Genomic DNA, 18987 nt, shown 5'->3' with positions numbered 1-18987 from the left:
TGTGTGCCAGTGTTGACTAGCAGTATGTTCCACATTCCAGGATCAGCAGCAAGTGCTCACTTCTAGGCTTATGCAATCCCATGGAGAACAGGGTCAATCCAGGGGTGTGGAGGGCATTTGAATTCTTTTTTTTTTTTTATTTTTCTTTAGGTTTTAGGGTACATGTGCACAATGTGCAGGTTTGTTACATATGTATCCATGTGCCATGTTGATTTCCTGCACCCATTAACTCGTCATTTAGCATTAGGTGTATCTCCTAATGCTGTCCCTCCCCCCTCCCCCAACCCCATAACAGTCCCTGGAGTGTGATGTTCCCCTTCCTGTGTCCATGAGTTCTCATTGTTCAATTCCCACCTATGAGTGAGAACATGCGGTGTTTGGTGTTTTGTCCTTGTGATAGTTTACTGAGAATGATGTTTTCCAGTTTCATCCATGTCCCTACAAAGGACACGAACTCATCATTTTTTATGGCTGCATAGTATTCCATGGTGTATATGTGCCACATTTTCTTAATCCAGTCTATCGTTGTTGGACATTTGGGTTGGTTCCAAGTCTTTGCTATTGTGAATAGTGCCGCAATAAACATACGTGTGCATGTGTCTTTATAGCAGCATGATTTATACTCCTTTGGGTATATACCCAGTAATGGGATGGCTGGGTCAAATGGTATTTCTAGTTCTAGATCCCTGAGGAATCGCCACACTGACTTCCACAATGGTTGAACTAGTTTACAGTCCCACCAACAGTGTAAAAGTGTTCCTATTTCTCCACATCCTCTCCAGCACCTGTTGTTTCCCGATTTTTTAATGATGGCCATTCTAACTGGTGTAAGATGGTATCTCACTGTGGTTTTGATTTGCATTTCTCTGATGGCCAGTGATGATGAGCATTTCTTCATGTGTTTTCTGGCTGCATAAATGTCTTCTTTTGAGAAGTGTCTGTTCATGTCCTCCACCCACTTTTTGATGGGGTTGTTTTTTTCTTGTAAATTTGTTTGAGTTCATTGTAGATTCTGGATATTAGCCCTTTGTCAGATGAGTAGGTTGCAAAAATTTTCTCCCATTCTGTAGGTTGCCTGTTCACTCTGATGGTAGTTTCTTTTGCTGTGCAGAAGCTCTTTAGTTTAATGAGATCCCATTTGTCAATTTTGGCTTTTGTTGCCATTGCTTTTGGTGTTTTAGACATGAAGTCCTTGCCCACGCCTATGGCCTGAATGGTATTGCCTAGGTTTTCTTGTAGGATTTTAATGGTTTTAGGTCTAACATTTAAGTCTTTAATCCATCTTGAATTAATTTTTGTATAAGGTGTAAGGAAGGGATCCAGTTTCAGCTTTCTACATATGGCTAGCCAGTTTTCCCAGCACCATTTATTAAATAGGGAATCCTTTCCCCATTTCTTGTTTTTGTCAGGTTTGTCAAAGTTTTCCTTCTACCAGACAGGACCCTCAGCTGCAGGTCTGTTGGAGTTTACTGGAGGCCACTCCAGACCCTGTTTGGCTGGGTGTCAGCAGCAGTGGCTGCAGAACAGCAGATTTTGGTGAGACCACAAATTCAGCTGTCTGATAGTTCCTCTGGAAGTTTTGTCTCAGAGGAGTACCTGGCCGAGTGAGGTGTCAGTCTGTCCCTACTGGGGGAGTGCCTCCCAGTTAGGCTGCTCAGGGGTGAGGGACCCACTTTAGGAGGCAGTCTGTCCGTTCTGAGATCTCCAGCTGTGTGCTGGGAGAACCACTACTGTCTTCAAAGCTGTCAGTCAGACAGGGACACTTAAGTCTGTGGAGGTTCCTGCTGACCTTTTGTCTGTGCCCTGCCCCCAGAGGTGGAGCCTACAGAGGCAGGCAGGCAGGCCTCCTTGAGCTGTGGTGGGCGCCACCCAGTTCAGGCTTCCTGGCTGCTTTGTTTACCTAAGCAAGCCTGGGCAATGGCAGGCGCCCCTCCCCCAGCCTCGCTGCTGCCTTGCAGCTTGATCTCAGACTGCTGTGCTAGCAATCAGCGAGACTCCATGGGCATAGGACCCTCCGAGCCAGGTGCGGGACACAATCTCTTAGTGTGCCATTTTCCAGGCCCATTGGAAAAGCGCAGTATTAGGGTGGGACTGACCCTATTTTCCAGGTGCCGTCTGTTACCCCTTTCTTTGACTAGGAAAGGGAACTCCCTGACCCCTTGCGCTTCCCGAGTGAGGCAGTGCCTCGCCCTACTTCGGCTTGTGCACAGTGCGCTTCACTGACTGTCCTGCACCCACTGTTTGGCACTCCCTAGTGGGATGAAACCGGTACTTCAAACAGAAATGCAGAAATCACCCGTCTTTGTTGCTCAGGCTGGGAGCTGTAGATTGGAGCTGTTCCTATTTGGCCATCTTGGCTCCACCCCCCATTTGAATTCTTTTGCCATGGTATGCACAGTGCTGTTGGCTGTGATCATGATATTTGTCCTCAAATACGTATATATCTATGTATATAGAGACAAGGTCCTCGTGGTAGGAGGGGCATTTAACACTTCTCTGTCACCCAGGCTGGAGTGCCATGGTGTGATCATTGCTTGCTGCAGCCTTGAATTCTTGGGTTCAAGCGATTCTCCCACCTCAGTCTCCCAAATAGCTGAGACTATCGGTGTGCACCATCACACTGGGCTAATTTGCCTTTTTTTTTTTTTTTTTTTTAAGAGATGTGGTCTCACTGTGTTGTCCAGACTGGTCTCAAACTCCTGGGCTCAAGTGATCCTCCTAGCTCAGCCTCCCAAAATCATGGGATTACAAGTGTGAGCCACCACACCTGGCCCAGTGAGGGATCTTTCTTTATATGACCTTCCTGGTTGGCTGGTATGAGGCTGCAAAGGTGACCATGTGAAGTGCAGAATGCAGTCGGACATGACGTGGAGTAGGGCGGTTCACTTGTGCTTCCACCACTTCACAATCTAATCTCAGGTTGCCCTGTCCTTGCCATGACTTGACCTGACTCTCATGCTCCTTAGAGTCTGAGCGCCACTTGCTATTTCTCGTGCCATTTCTAAGGATGTGCCTCTAATAGTTGTTATTCTGCCCTTTCTTTGATCTCCTCTGTCAGGCAAAGTCCTCAAAGCTTGGTCCAAAAGTCCTGTGCCCTGGGGCCCCCCTGGGTGAGCATACTCTAGGTGTCAGGGCTGGAGGTCTCCTCGGTGCCTCCCAGCTCTTCTGTGCTCCTCACACTCTGCTCTGTGCACATTGGCTGTATTTGTAGGCTACTGCCTTTTATATTTCTCACATTTCTTATTGGTGAGAGTGTATTATCCTCAGACCTCTATGATAACACTGTGCCCACACACAGAGGCTACTCAATGTTTGTTTGTTTGTTGAAATGAGAGAAAATATTTGTCCTTAGTACAGAAAGAAGATGAAGCCAGCCTCTGATAGAAGCCCACCCATAGACTAGTGTGTTGGGCTGCCTTCCAACTAAATGTGGAAGTTAAATCCTGAAATGAGAGGCCAGTTGAAGATAGGCATGGATCTTGGGAAGGCTTGCTCACATATTCATGTGGTCCCTGTTTTCTTGTGGATAAAGAACTCTCAGCATTTCATGTGGGCATTAAAGTACTGAGCTCTCTCTCCCTGGCTACTCAGCCTATTTATTTCTGTGTAGATGAAACAAGCTCAATAGGGCAGCGTTTCTTTGTCTCTCTTATCAAATGGCTGACAACAGCCTTGAAGGTTAAAGTGAAAGACTATACATTTACATTTCATCTGGTAATTTTCGTTGCTTTTAGTTCTTCCTTTACTTCCAGGTAAAAGTAGAGTTTACTCTCACAGAATGCTTATTTCAATAATCATTTATAATATCAGTACCATTGGTCTTTGATGTTATGATTCCCTTATGTAAACATATTTTTCAACATTAGTCAAACAGCTGCTATGGGTGATGACACACATATTCAGGACTCCACAGTCCTGAAACAACTTTTTATTCTGATATTTGGACTTTTTCTAAAGTCGCTTAGAAAAACTAGATTTTCTCAATGGTCATTTTGAGCAGGTTATGGAAAGCAGATGTAAACAGATGAAATGGCTGTAGCAGAGTGATATTACTTTGTACGTTTATTTTAAATATTATTTATTTGTCTATATAAAAGTGCTGTGCACCACAATTTAATAGGTTATAAGATATAGCAAATATAAAAATTATAATTGCTTTTATTACCTATAAATCTATTATTAAAGCAGATGAGAACTGGCACAGTGTCTCACGCCTATAATCCCAGCACTTTGGGAGGCCGAGGTGGGTGGATGACCTAAGGTCAAGTGTTCGAGACCAGCCTGGCCAACGTGGTGAAACCCTGTCTCTAATCAGCCGGGTGTGGTGGCATATGCCTTTGATCCCAGCTACTCAGGAGGCTGAGGCAGGAGAATTGTTTGAACCCAGGAGGTGGAGGTTGCAGTGAGCTGAGATCGTGCCACTGCACTCCAGCCTGGGCCACAGAGCAAGACTCCATCTCAAAAAAAAAAAAATAAGTAGATGACTAATACTGCCCCCTAAAACTGCACCTTTTTTTCAGGGTTCAGAGCCCTCAAGTAAAGCAATGTTGGATAAACCAACTAACTTGGGGATACATGCTACCTTCTTTTCTCTGGGAGCTAATTTTTGTTTATTTATATTTAGTTTTCATTTATTTATATGGGATCTGAGTTTTATTTTTGTGTTTATTTTGATGATAGAAAATCTGAAACCTCAACTGATGACAGACCCCACAGATTGAAGTAGCAAAGTTGACTCAAAAGCCGTTACCCTTATGGCATCAATGGCACCAGTAAAAATGGTGAACATAGATTAAGCATGTGCTCTGGGCCAACTTCTGTTTAGAACACTTAACTAACAAACAAACAAACATTCTCCCATTTAATTCCCACACTGGCCCAAGATAATATTCTATACCAATTTACAATGGGGAAACTGAGGCAAGAAAGGATTAAGTAATTGGCCCTATCGCCATGGAACTGCCTACTTGGGAATTTCCCATGATTGATGGATGTCTGCCTGTAACAAACAGAAGATGTGAAAAAACTATAAATTTTTATCTATCCTCTGCACCATGTTTTCTTTTGGAGATAATGAGTAGCTTCCTGGTTACTCTCTCTGCACTTGTCTATGAAACAAACAAACAAAATCTTTTATCAATCATCTTTTACATTTTGACATTCATTTGTGCCAATACAGTTAGTCTTCTTCCAGACATTTTCCTTCTTAAACTTCATCTCTGTGAAATTAAAGCCTTTGTCTCTAGTTAGTTAAGGAATCCCTGGCTAAATCACCCAGAGACAACTGGCTGGCCCTTGAAATATCACCCAGAGACAACTGGGTGGCCCTTGAAATAATCAGAGTAGATGTCACCCACAGCCTGGTCTCTGGGGTGGGCAACAGGTCCTCTGTCTGACAGGACAGGCCAAGGGCTGTGTAGCTGTATAAAATTGACGGCTGGCGAGTGCGTTGGGTGGTGGGTGGCTAGAGGGAGGGGCAGCACATTTCTGGCAAGCCAGCTCATTCCTGGGAGATAGGACCTTGGAACGGGAACCCCCAGCCTCACTGCCATCTTGCCCTGTGACCCTAGGAAGGAGCCCTGTTCAGAAGAAAAAAACCACAAATGGAGCCTTTTCTCTACTTGTTTATGGTTTGTCAATCATCTTGTACCCTTTCTTGGAGGTTTTGATGAGGATCTGGGTCCCAGAACTCTCTAGAGTCCATTGTTCTTCAGCGCAGAGGCTTCCTCTCCAATGTCAGTACCCCCATCCACACTACCTCCTCTGCGCACCCCGCACCCGCATTCAAATGCTAACCACAACAGTGGGAATCAGTGACCCAGAAGGAAAAGCCGCAGAGTGCCCCTTAATCCCCCAAAGTCATCTTGACTCTGCTCACTTCTTCCCCGCCCTCAGTTAAATATGCTTGTCTGTCACACAAGGGCAAATGCCTCCGACATGACTGAAGGCTGGTCTCTTTGAGCAGACTGACACCACGTTGCAAAAGAAGTAATCTTTCCTCTATGTTGCCACAAGAAAGCAAAAGCCCTTAAATTGTGATCACACTATGCAAAACTGTCCTTTTTCTGAAGGGAGGTGGCAGCCCTGGCGCGGGAGAGCACAGAGCAGCTCTCTTTCATTTGTGGCTGCATCTGATCCACCTTTTTAACACGCAGCCAATGTTCATGCGGAACAGAAAGCAAGCATCAAAGGACCAGACCCCCTCACCCCCCTCCAAAATTCAGCAGCCTTTGTTGTCACTGGAGCTGGGTGGTTATTGAACTTTGCAGACCTGCTGGGCCTGGAAAGTGAAAACACCCTCCCGAGCCAGCAGGGGTGCTGCAGTGTGCCTGGGAGATAGGGCTGCGCATCCGAAGGCCTGGCGGTTGCCATGGCACCCTGACACCGAGATCATTGCTTATGAATGTCACTGGGGGGCTGTGACTAAAGTTGTTTATGAGTCAAAAGTCTCATGAAACTACAGGAGGAAATGATGACCGCACCTCGGCAGGCTGTGGGAAAGAAGGATGGATGGAGTGTCGCGGAAGCTGACGTGCTTTTCTCCCCACTCAGTTTGCTAAGGAAGATGGTCTTTAAATATGACATGTGAAGCAAGACAGGCTGAACATGCTGATATTTCATTCGTCACTGTGCATGACACAACGAGGGAGAGGTAGTATTTTAAATCATTTACTGGCCCACTGTCATTTTCACATATGACAATCTTGTGCTTTGTGGCTTAGCACGCAGCACAGGGCTTAGCTCCATGAGGCCCCAAAGAGGCTGCCTTCTGCCTATTTGCCTTCTTCTCTTCCCTTTGTTCCTCTGGTGTGAAGGTTATCAATTTTCAAGGCTTTGGATCCAAGGTAACAGATAAGGAAGGTCGTGGGCACTTCCTCTTTCCTTAAGGAGAAGTTTTAGATAGCAGTGATCACTATTATTTCTGTAATATGGACACAGGGAAATGGCCAACTGAAGTGTGTGAAGAAGATCACAGCAAAGGAAGGCAAAGCTGATGGCCACGGGGGGAAATATGGAGATTCTACTTCTATTTGTGGCATATTTCCCCCACCCCGGAGGAAAGTGTAACTCTTTTTATATTTAGAGAATGATAGAAAGGAGATCAAGAGAGAGATTTCTCCTTTCTTCCTTTGAATGGAGAAGAAGAAAAAGGGAGCAGAGAAGCCCCTCTCCTCTCTTCCACTCCACCCAGCAGCAGGTGATTAGGGGAAAGGGAGGAAAGTTGCTGAGAAAGAAGCAGAAAGGGAGGAGAGACAGATGGAGGATGGGGGAACATGGCACGCTAAGGGATGCATGGGGAGAAGTTAATCCATGTGCACGCTCCTTAAATTAAACCTTTACTTGAAATTCAGATCTGTTTTTAAAAGTTAGAACATAATTCTTAAAAAATTCATGTCATAAAAATTAAGACTTCTTTTTCAAAAAGGATCCCTTAATATATATATATTTTTTTCTGCAGCTAGCTTCCCTTGTTCATTACAAATACTATGCTATTAACAAATAGGATCTATAGAAAGCTTTTGAGGACTTCCCATATGGGCTATGTTGAGATACCCTTTTAGCCCACACTCTCTCTCTTCCTGAGGTCGCCCTCTGCCCTGATTTCAGACAGACAGGAGCCGCTTACCTCTGACACGGTGCAGTTGAGCTGGAAGATCTGCCCTTCTCCTTCCACCTGCCGCACACAGAGTTTGCAAACCAGCTCCCCTGTGTTCAGGCTAAATCTTTCCAGAGTGAAGGTGCAGTGCAGGTTTCTTTGAGACCCACTCCAAACATGGTAAAATGGAATTTCCTAAAGGATATAAAAGGGTTAACCACAATTGAAGGACTAATACCAAAAATAACTCTCAGATGGTCTGCTGCTAGGAACTCTCAGTATCACACCTGTGGCCTCATTTAATCCTCACAACAGCCCTATGTTTAAGTACATCCTGGCCCCTTATCACATGAAGAACTTGAGGCCCAGAGAGGTTCAATAACTTACCCCAAATCACACAGCAAGTAAGTAGCAGGGTTGAGATTTGAACCTAAGGAGTCAGCCTCCAGAATCCATGTACCTAGCCAGTCTGCCACATGTCTCTAATTTACAACAGGAGCCATTGTAAATGATAAAAAAAAAAAAAAAAAAAGAGTTTATACAATTCCCAAAATAAAACTTGCACACACCAGCCATTGCTCATTAACAGAATCCCTGTCGTGACATTCTGGAGAAAAGCAAAGGAAGTCTAAAGGATACTGCACTGATGCGGCTCCCTTTCATGCCTACGTCCTCCTCTGCCCAGGACAGGGGAGGCCAAAACCCACTACAGCTGGAAACTTCAGACTCAATTAGCTGCCACAGAAAAGTTCTTGGCACCAAGCATCGAACAGGTTTTAATTTTCTAAAAGTCTAGACCACCTTACAGAGCCTATCCTAGAATCTGTTTTCAATAAAGGAAAGAAAAGGTTGCCACATAAAAAATGGGACGGCATGGCAGTAAAAAGCAGTGGCTTTGGAGCCAAATCCAGTACAAATAAGAACCCCTTATTTCGCTTACTTGATAACCGGGGGCAAGTTACTTAATCTTTCCATTGCTCAGTTTTCCTATCTGCAAAAAGAGTAAACAAAGAGTTTCTCATTCATAGGTCTGCTGGGGTTAAATGAGATAAACCAATGTATGAAGAGAGTGTCCAGCAGATGGTAAGCATTCAGCCAGGCTTAGCTTTAACTAATATCATATTATCATTATCATTAAAATAGTATTTTCTTATAATTGTATAAAGGAAATTACTTCTAAAACAGGGAGATTTATAGTATTTTATGACAACTGCAACACAGAGAAAAGAAGAAAGCAAAGAAAGAGGTATACTGAGTAAGTCAGAAGCCTTCTGTTTCCCTCAAGGACTGAGCTGTGCATAGAGAGTCTGGCATGCAACCTCCGTCAAAGCTCATGATTGTTAACAAACCAGTAGGCTTGTTTCCCATAATTTATGTGTAGGAACTTGACCAATGAGAGTGAGAATGGAGCCAGCATGTCTTCCCTTCAGTCTTCCAGTATGTTCATTGACTTACATCAGGAAATAGCTACCAGTTCAGCGGTAATGCTGGGGTTTGGGTTGAATGTGCATAAATGTCAACATGGATTTGCAGCTCTCTAAATATGTCTGCCACTCCTAGGATGGCATATGAGGCTTGCAATCCCATCAAAGTGGTTTTCTCAAGAGCTCAGGCTGACGGATGAAGGAGGGGAAAATTCCTTGAGGGTCTTGTGCTTTTCCCCCAGGTATATACAAATGACACTCGGGACCAGTATTTTCTTGTCTGTTGTTTAATAATATCCTGATTGGGTTTTACTTTTACATGCTATTTCAGTTCTCCAAAGTAGGGCTCCCTCTAATTTTTCAATGTAAGGGTACTGGCCTAGGCAAGCTGAAGCCTAATTTGTGTCCCATGGAATAGAAATGTCCTTCTGTTTGTTTCTGTGAATGCATTTGAAGCTGTTTTTACCCATTGATGTGAACATTTACTATGAAAATTAATTGAAATGATGGATTTGGAAGCCTTCCATTTATTAAAAATAAAATAATGATAGTACATTTATTTAAAGGAGGAATTTTTAAATAGCATTCCTTCAAATATGTCTATATTTCTCAAAAATCCTAAATAACCCCAAACTATTTTGGAGAAACAAGTAATGACATATGATTAATTTCAAGGAAGGGGATTTCCTCTGTCTATATAATTTTAGATCTCTTTCTTAGAGATGTTTCCAGACCTTTTGTTTGGCTTGGGAACCTTACCTGATATTTAGCCAGCAATTTGCTCTTCCAGAGGGAATGGGCGATATCGTGAATTGACAAGCGCAGGTTGTGGGTGCTGCCTTTAAAATGAAGAGCCTTAGGTTCTTCTAGGAGCTGTCCTCCCATCTGTCTCTCAAGATGTAAAATTTCCTATAATGACATGCCCCAAATCCAAAGCACGTTATTGAATTGCATCACTTCTGTCAGCTCTCTCATTGAATAAGTTTCTTTACTGCCTCCTGAATGGCAGACGGAACTTGTGCAACACCATGAACACCCACTTTTGCAGCCTCGAGACCCTCTAACTAAAACCCCTCCCATTTTGTGTGGGCCCAGACCCTAATAACAAACTATGTTTTGGCAGTCTACATCACACTGTTGCGGAACAATTTCAGTACAGTTTGCCCTTTACCCACTGATGAGTGGAGTATTTAATCAAATATGGGGGAATAACATCAGAACTCAAAACCAGAGAGCCATAAACGAAAGAAAAAATAGGTAGAAATGTAGACAAACTGATAAGAAAGTAGATTTTCAATTAACTTTTACAAAAAGGGACAAATAACTAGAAGAGATACTCATTCCTTGGACTTGATAAAACCAACCAACAAATAAAAAATTAGAACCTGTTTTAGACATTTAGTTCAATCTCCTATAGTTTCTTCAAGTACAGAAATAACATAAAAATTTTGCTTAAAATGATTTATTGCATAATTCCCGATTATTAAAAAAATTAGAATATGCTGATTATATATTCTATTAAAGGAAAATATTCTGATACAGATTAGGAAGGTTTTAAAACACCAAATATTGAACTGAACAGTTACTCCAATTACATTTTCAAAAGAATACTTTTTATTTCTTGATAATCGTGGCTGATGAAAAAATTTGCTACATAATTTTCTTGTGCTATACAGATACAACATAACGACAGATTCTAGATATACTTCCATTTCTCAGGCTAGTTAATGGGAGTCAATGAAGCATTTCCAACTGCAGCTGTAATTATCCAAACAGCAGCAAACCATTAGTCATCAATGAACAAACTGTCTTGGGTCTCCTCTGCTGTCTGAACCATCCCTATGCACGTTACTCCTCTCATGCCTTAAAAGTTTTAATGGTACAAATACACAGGAAATTTGTGACCCGTTTTAAAATAAGGGTCCAGGAATATATGGATTTTAGAAAAAAATCAGAGCAAAATATAATTTTTTCTTTGGTGATATTTCAATAGAAAGCAGGGAATTCAAGAACACAGGTGCTCTTTCAGACTGTAACACGCACGGATTGGGTACCCACCAGGGTACCAAGCACAGGTGGGTCACAGTGGAGGATTTCAGGTATGGGAACCAGATTGCCTCATATTCAGAAAAATGCATCCACCTTGCATTTGTTGAAGAATGAATTCTAACCCATGCACTTGTAGAGCAGTAAGTGTGGTGGCTACCACCATCATTGATTACATGCAAACAGCTCATTTCAAGATGCTGCGTTAGTGGTTCTTAGTATCTGTCATCTTTGGGTGAGGCAACTATTCTGAACCATGCACGCTGCTCAAAGGTCCTATAAGGTGTAAAAAAAATTAGGATAATGTGGAATGTGGTTTCAGACAGGGCGTCCTCTAATTAGTATCTAATGGAAGAGATGAGGCAATAGCACACTGACGTAGACAAGTGAGTGGTCCAGCTGCCTGAGAGGACTGACCTGCTACTTAATGTTGCTGGCTGATGAGTAGCTATGGCTTGTGACAGGAGCCCGAGCAGTCAGCCAGCCCCTAGCCACAGTCAGCCAGACACCTTGACACCTTGACACATGTTTTGTCATTGTCCACCTAGTCTGCTGTGCCTGAGCTCAGCAGGCTCCGAGGGTCTCCCGTAGGCCATACAGACCCCATCCAGCCCTGAGTCACACACGCTCCTCACAGAACGTGGCACACCCCACTCCATGACACCCCACGCCACCACAAGAATCCAGCCATGTGGAAGTGGAGAAGAAGAAGAAAAGTGAGGGTTAATCGCAGTTTCTTCTGCTTCAGCAGGAAGGCATAATGAGCTTATGTTGATCATGTTTGGTGTCTAGTTAGCATAATACAGAAAGCTGATGTTCCCAGTGAACTTGGCACCTGACAAATTCTAAAGCTAAAATGATGTTTGTTTATAAGCCATTAGAAGAAAAGAAACATAATTAGAAATCTTTAAGATTACAGTCATGCCAATCAATCAGTTCCAGCTTCTTTCCATATGCCCTAATTACCTCATCAAGATGTCTAAAGAGCAATCAATAGTAATTATCTGATTACTATAGATCTTCATTATGTCGAAATTATCTCCCTGGGATGTCTAAAAGAAGATGCATTGTATTCCGGGAGGTAATTGTACCCAACAATGTATAATCCACACCCCATTCCTACAATCAACATAGACTGCCAGAGGATATGAAGAGCATTATCAGTTTTCTTGGCAGGCAGAACATTGAAAAAAAACCCAAACTGCCTATTGGCCATGACCTTGAAGTCAGGAAATCTAACAAGGCATTTTGAGTGCAAAGTCTTCATGGGAGTCAGCCCAAGAATCAGGCTCAGTTTTTTGTTTCTTCAGCAATGATTTCAAAAGTCATGGTAAAGAATTCTCCCTAGCGGGGAAAAAGTCTAGGCCGGCTTGGAGGAGCCCTTTTTTGGACAGAAAGTACCAAGTGCCATTTTAAAGACAGTGGGATCACAGAACACAATCCTTCTATAGTCTTAAGCTCGCCATTTCTCCATCACCCAGGACTGACACAAAGCTGCGGCACAGAGCTGGAAGGAACCTCACTTTTTTCTCCCTTCCAATTGGACATAAACCCTGGGGAAAGACAAACTGCCCATCAGGACACACTCATGCTTAGAGCAGAGGCTATAAACATGTTTGCCAGAATAGTCTACCAGTCAAAACATTGAGCATGCATGTTTATAAATTACATATCTCTATTATCAGTATGTTAATATATTGCATTATAAAATATACATAAAATTTAAAAATACATAAGATCCTGTGTTAATCTATCTTAGCATAAAGCTAAGTACTACTACTGTATTTTTTTTGGTCCCAGTGGTTCATTGGGCCTGGGGTGTGTAAACTCCATTTTGGAGACTGCTGGCTCAGATAGCTTGTCCTTTCACTAGTACCTGGGGAAGAATTCAGCCCAGCAGTGAAGGATTCAGTGACCTTACCACACTTAAGCTTAACACTCTCCCGCAAAGTGGCAACTGTTATCGTTGCACTAAAGATGTTCATGACACAGGAAAGCATAACAGAAAAAAAGGAGAGGACAAAAACCATGGTGTGAGTTAAAGAGATCTCAGTCAATCATCCAACAACTCCTGGGAAACGAGTATAATCTAAAACCACACAGGAACAGGAGCTGACTCGTCACATATGGCGAATCTCAAATAGAGCTTTGTGTCAGATGATAGAAGCAGCAAGCCTGCCCGAAAGGCTAATCAGGCTTTGTCTTGTGTTACCATTTTAAGTGTTATAATTTGAGATTTACTCCAGCAGATTCCACTTAAAAATATGCTGCAACTTGTACTTCACACTGCTTGATTTTCTGAATTCTTTGCACATGATCTCATTTTGGTTATTTATATGTTACAGATATGTAAGAGGACAGAAAAATAAATATACAAATCAGTAAGTCATGGCTTTACAGTTCAATGTTTTCCTCTGCCTCCTCTTCCTGGGAACATTCATTTAACATCAGTGAGACACGTTAGGCTGCCAGGAACCTGTCAGGTCTGGAGCACACAGACAAGTAAGTCCCTGTCACTGCTTTAAACTGCTAATGGGCTAATGGTCCATGGGGGTTGGGGGGTGACCTGTAAACATGTAACCACAACACAGTGTGCTCAGCTCTAAAACCACTTCCAGACAGGCTGCTTTTGAATCACAAAGGTTAGGATATTTCACACACCTTAAAAAAGAATATGAAAAAAATATATTTAAGGTCAAAAGATTTGGGAAGACTTAAGAGAAATATCGTGACCCTGGAAAGAAACGCTACAGTAAGGATGTGGATTATCTGGCCTCTTTGTTCTCAGAAACCTGAATGTCAGCTTCCTTTGCAGAAGTTGTCCTTTCTACTGGGAGTTCCCCCACCTCAGTGGGCTAGTCTGGCTCTAGGTGAATCCACCTGTTGCTTTGATGAGCTTGCTTTGCTTCTGTGAGAAGGGAGAGAGTTTCTGACTTCCTTTTACAGTTCTTTTTTTCAAAATATTTTTAGAGACCTTCTTTCTTGCTCTGTAGCCCAGGCTGGAGTGCAGTGGCATGATCATAGCTCACTGCAACCTCGACCTCTGTGCTTAAACAGTCCACCCACCTCAGCCTCCCAAGTAGCTGGGACTACAGGCTCATGCCATTGCACCTGGCTACTTTTAAAGCAATGGCAACAAAAGCCAAAATTGACAAATGGGATCTAATTAAACTAAAGAGCTTCTGCACAGCAAAAGAAACTACCATCAGAGTGAACAGGCAACCTACACTGTTTGCAATCTACTCATCTGACAAAGGGCTAATATCCAGAACCTACAAAGAACTCAAACAAATTTACAAGAAAAAAACAACCCCATCAAAAAGTGGGCAAAGGATATGAACAGACACTTCTCAAAAGAAGACATTTATGCAGCCAACAGACACATGAAAAAATGCTCATTATCACTGGCCATCAGAGAAATACAAATCAAAACCACAGTGAGATACCATCTCACACCAGTTAGAATGGCGATCATTAAAAAGTCAGGAAACAACAGGTTCTGGAGAGGATGTGGAGAAATAGGAACACTTTTACACTGTTGGTGGGACTGTAAACTAGTTCAGCCATTGTGGAAGACAGTGTGGCGATTCCTCAAGGATCTAGAACTAGAAATACCATTTGACCCAGCCATCCCATTACTGGGTATATACCCAAAGGATTGTAAATCATGCTGCTATAAAGACATATGCACATGCATGTTCATTGTGGCACTATTCACAATAGTAAAGAATTGGAACCAACCCAAATGTCCATCAATGATAGACTAGATTAAGAAAATGTGGCACATATACACCATGGAATACTATGCAGCCATAAAAAATGATGAATTCATGTCCTCTGTAGGGACATGGATGAAGCTAGAAACCATCATTCTCAGCAAACTGTTGCAAGAACAAAAAACCAAACACCGCATGTTCTCACTCATAGGTGGGAATTGAACAATGAGAACACTTCGACACAGGAAGGGGAACATCACACACCGGGGCCTGCCGTGGGGTGGGGGGAGGGGGAGGGATAATGTAAATGAAGAGTTAATGGGTGCAGCACACCAACATGGCACATGAATACATATGTAACAAACCTGCACGTTGTGCACATGTACCCTAGAACTTAAAGTATAATGAAAAAATTTTTTTTTGTAGGGACAAAGTCTTGCCTTGTTACTCCTTGAACTCCTGCACTCAAGCAAACTTCCCACTTCAGCTTCCCAAAGTGCTGGGATTACAGGCATGAGCCACTGTGCCCAGCCCCGCTTGTACAGTTCTATCTGCACCCCTCTAACTTTTCCTTGCAAAGACACCCTCAAGAGTAGGTCATCAATAAATGTGTCTGTAGCCCATGCACATCTACACACACGAACCATCAGTCACCAGAAGCAGGCCATCTGCCTCACAGCCCAGCGTCCGCCAGGGATCTCAGCAATCCTGTGGGAGGGCCTCTTTCCCCACTGCGGGTGCTGCCTCCAAAGCAGACTGGCCGGCCCAGAGTGAGGGCTGTATTGATTCAGGGAGCCTGTGAGGGATTGCTCCAAAGGCAGGGACAAGAGATTCCACAGTAGAAACAAGCAGCTTTCACAATAACCAATTAAACCAAGACATTATCCATGCCAAGCCATTAGCCTGGGCCACTTAAGAGCCACAATAAATCCAGGCTGTTTTAAAGGCTTGTGTGCACAAAGGAGGCACCTCTGGCCTGTACCCAGAATACTCCCAGGCTCTTAGATGAGAGGATCTCCCCTCGTTAAGGCCTGACAGAGAGGCAGGAGGGAGGATACATCTGCGAGCCAAGCCACTCCTCCACTCTGGTCTGTCCAGCCCCCGAGTTTCCCACTCTGCATTATGTCCGGGTTAGATTTCATCTGCCTCATCTGCTTCTCTTGTTCTCTCTCCGCCTGTTCCTTCCATGCCTGGGCAAATTTCCATTAAGTATCAGGCTCACAGCTATTGCTCACTGGGAGCCCCCAGGCAATAGAGTGGCATATACTTGGATGCTTTGAAGTACATCTATAAGAGTATGACAAGTCTGCCCCCAGGGTCCAGGCTGAAGCTGGGTTACAGAGCCCTGCAAAGTGGTGATTTTGTGCCAAAAATTGTGAGGTGCTAGGGTCCCACAGGTCTGGTGGGCTAGTGCTCCGGCCCCTGGCTTTGTTGCCTACACCCTCTGCTCACCCTCCCCACCAACCCCACTTTGTGCTCACCCTCCTTCTCTATTCACCTTTCTCCCCTGCTCTCCCTCCTCCCCTGCTCGCACTCCTCTCCTGCTCCCATGCTCACCTGCTCCTGTGTTCACCACCTCCTCTGTTCACTCTCCTCCCCAATCACCTCCTCCCCTGCTCACCTCCTCCCTTTCTCACATCCTCCTCTGCTTACCCTCCTCCCCTGCTCACCTCTTCTGCCCACCTTCCTCCCTGCTCACCTTCTCCCCTGCTCACCTCTTCTGCTCACCTTTCTCCTCTGCTCACCCTCCTCCCGTGCTCACCTCCTCCCCGCTCACCCTCCTCCCTTTCTCACCTCCTCTGTTCACCCTTCCCCCCGCCCACCTCCTCTCCTGCTCCCCCTCCTCCCCTGCTCACCTTCTCCCCCCCACTCCCCCTCCTCTCCTGCTCCCCCTCCTCCCCTGCTCACCTCTTCTGCTCACCTTCCTCCCCGCTCACCTCCTCCCCTCCTCCCCTGCTAATCCTCCTCTCCTGCTCACCTCTTCTGCTCACCTTCCTCCCCTGCTCACCTCCTCCCCTCCTCCCCTGCTAATCCTCCTCTCCTGCTCACCTCTTCTGTTCACCTTCCTCCTCTGCTCACTTCCTCTGCTCACCCTCTTCCCCTGCTGACCTCCTCCTTTGCTCACCTTCCTCCCCTGCTCCCTTCCTCCCCTCCTCCCCTGCTAATCCTCCTCCCATGCTCACCTCCTCTGTTCACCCTCCTCCCCTGCTCACCTCCTCCCCTGCTCACCCTACTTCTCTGCTCACCTCTTCCTCTGCTCACCCTTGCCCTGCATAACAACTTGCCCCTCTCTCACTCCAGTGCCCCAAAATTGCACCACCTTCTTCCTCAAGGCATGTGTTATGCCTTCCACTTTTTCAAGGGGCAATTATGCTATTTGTGGATTATATGATCCATAGCTTCTTTCTCTCTCTCTCTGCCTCTCTCTTGTTTTCTCTCCAACTACTTAGTTCTGTCATTCTTTTCTTTCCCTTTTTAGAAACCATACAGGCTACAGAAAGGATGAAAGAAATGATTAAAGTTAAGTCTCATATAACCCACTGAAATCTCGCTGGAAGGCAGTGAAATCCAGGCTGTGTTTCACTCTGCTAGCTTCTTTCTTTATATTGTTTCTGGATGTTATTTCTCCAGGCAGTCTTCACGTTTGAGAGAAACACAAAACCATGCATTGGCTGGATTTACTGCTGCCGCGTGGCCAGGCATCAGCAGCAGGAGCATGAGCAGGTGGAGGTAGCAACTGAGGGAAAGTCGCTGAGATCGCTGCATGGAGAGGACAGCACAGAAGGCAGGAAGCGAAGCAGCGGCCAGCCTCGCACACTGGCTATTTTTTTGGTTTGGTTCAGCTTTCTGGCTCCTGGAGATAGAACTCCTCTCCATGCTGGAGCTGGCACAGGAGGCTGAGTTGTACTGCAGCGGTGCCCCACCTTCACCTTGATTCTGGGACACAGACACAAAGAACAGACCAGCAAATGTGCAGCATGCCACTCATATGAAACTTCAAAAGGCCAGCCCTCAATGACTCTGCTGGCTGGTGTTTAAAAAAAATCACATCTGCCATCAGATTTCATGGAACCTGCCTTTCTTCTGTTCATTCTTTAATCCTGTGTCAAAAACCTGCCCTTGTCATATGGGGCTGAGAAATCTGTGTCTTTGCGATGGTGGCTGTCACTGCTGTCTCTGTCACAGCTGTGGGGGCCTGTACTCCACCGAAGCAGAGGCCAAAAAGAGCGGCCGTCCTTCTCTCCTGTTCCCTGCCAGCTTTTCAGCGACGCTGCTCTCAGCCCCCCACGCTCTGTCCCCTCCTCTCCGGCTTGCAGGCCTCAGACTGCTGAGCCGGGCAGTGGAGAACATCTGACTGTCAGCCTGGCCTCTCCCACCTGCTCGGGTCGCCATCCCTGGCGCCTGGCCTGGCTTTGCTCCTTTCCCTTCCTGTGTTCACGCCAGGGTGCTCTGCTCTCCCCCTGAGTTTGTCTGCCTTACTTCTTCCCTAATAATAACAAGGCTGGACTCTGGTGCCCATCTGCAAACATCTCCCCATCAAGTTGCTTCGTTTCTAGGGCTCTGCCTGCTGTTCCCACAGCTGCTGTGGCCACGGATGCTTGGTCTGAGCTGCCACTTCCAGCCTGCACAGTCAGGGCAGTTTGTGACACTTTTAAAGCCAAATGCCAAGGGGTGGTGCTCAGGCAAGCAGCGTGTCACTTGTCTCCCTCTGGGCATGCTCTTAGGGCAACAGTTCTCTCTCACATCTATGTATTAGGAACAGGACTTCGTAGGTTTTTCTAGGACTTTTGAAGTCATCTTGTGTTTCTTTTCTCCTGTTAACACATTATTTTTAAACTTCTATATTAGTTTTCTACTGCTGCCATAAGAAATCACCACTAACATAGTGACCTAAAAAATAACACAAACTGATTGTCTTACAGTTCTGGAGGGCAGGAGTCTAACACAGTTCTCGTTGAGTTAAAATCAAGGTGTGTCAGTGGGGCTGCCCTCCTTTCCAGAGCCCCAAGAGGAGAATCTGTACTGGGTCTTCTCCACCTTCCAGAGGTTTCTCACATTCTTTGGCTCACGGTCCCCTTCCGCAGTCTTCAAATCCAACAATGACACATTTCTCTGAGCCTTTTTCCACAGTCATATCTCTTTCTGACCATAGCTGGAAAAAGTTCTCCACCTTCAAAACCATATAATTAGACTGGACTCACCC

At 44.8% G+C, this 18987-nt stretch overlaps 1 protein-coding gene across 1 annotated transcript in view; it reads right to left on the bottom strand.

Annotated features, from left to right (window-relative positions):
* UNC5C (unc-5 netrin receptor C) overlaps positions 1 to 18987 on the bottom strand; it is a 396902-nt gene that overhangs the window by 8031 nt on the left and 369884 nt on the right. Inside the window, exons 13-14 of the mRNA XM_032137047.2 lie at positions 9781 to 9930; positions 7628 to 7792 (exon numbers count right to left, since the gene is read on the bottom strand). Of these exons, the coding sequence (XP_031992938.1) occupies positions 7628 to 7792; positions 9781 to 9930 (315 nt within the window). The remainder of the gene's footprint in view (positions 1 to 7627; positions 7793 to 9780; positions 9931 to 18987) is intronic.

The sequence above is a fragment of the Hylobates moloch genome, unplaced genomic scaffold (genome assembly GCF_009828535.3).
Source record: "Hylobates moloch isolate HMO894 unplaced genomic scaffold, HMol_V3 SCAFFOLD_2, whole genome shotgun sequence".
Lineage (NCBI taxonomy): Eukaryota > Metazoa > Chordata > Mammalia > Primates > Hylobatidae > Hylobates > Hylobates moloch.
This window is presented reverse-complemented; position numbering and strand designations above follow the sequence as displayed.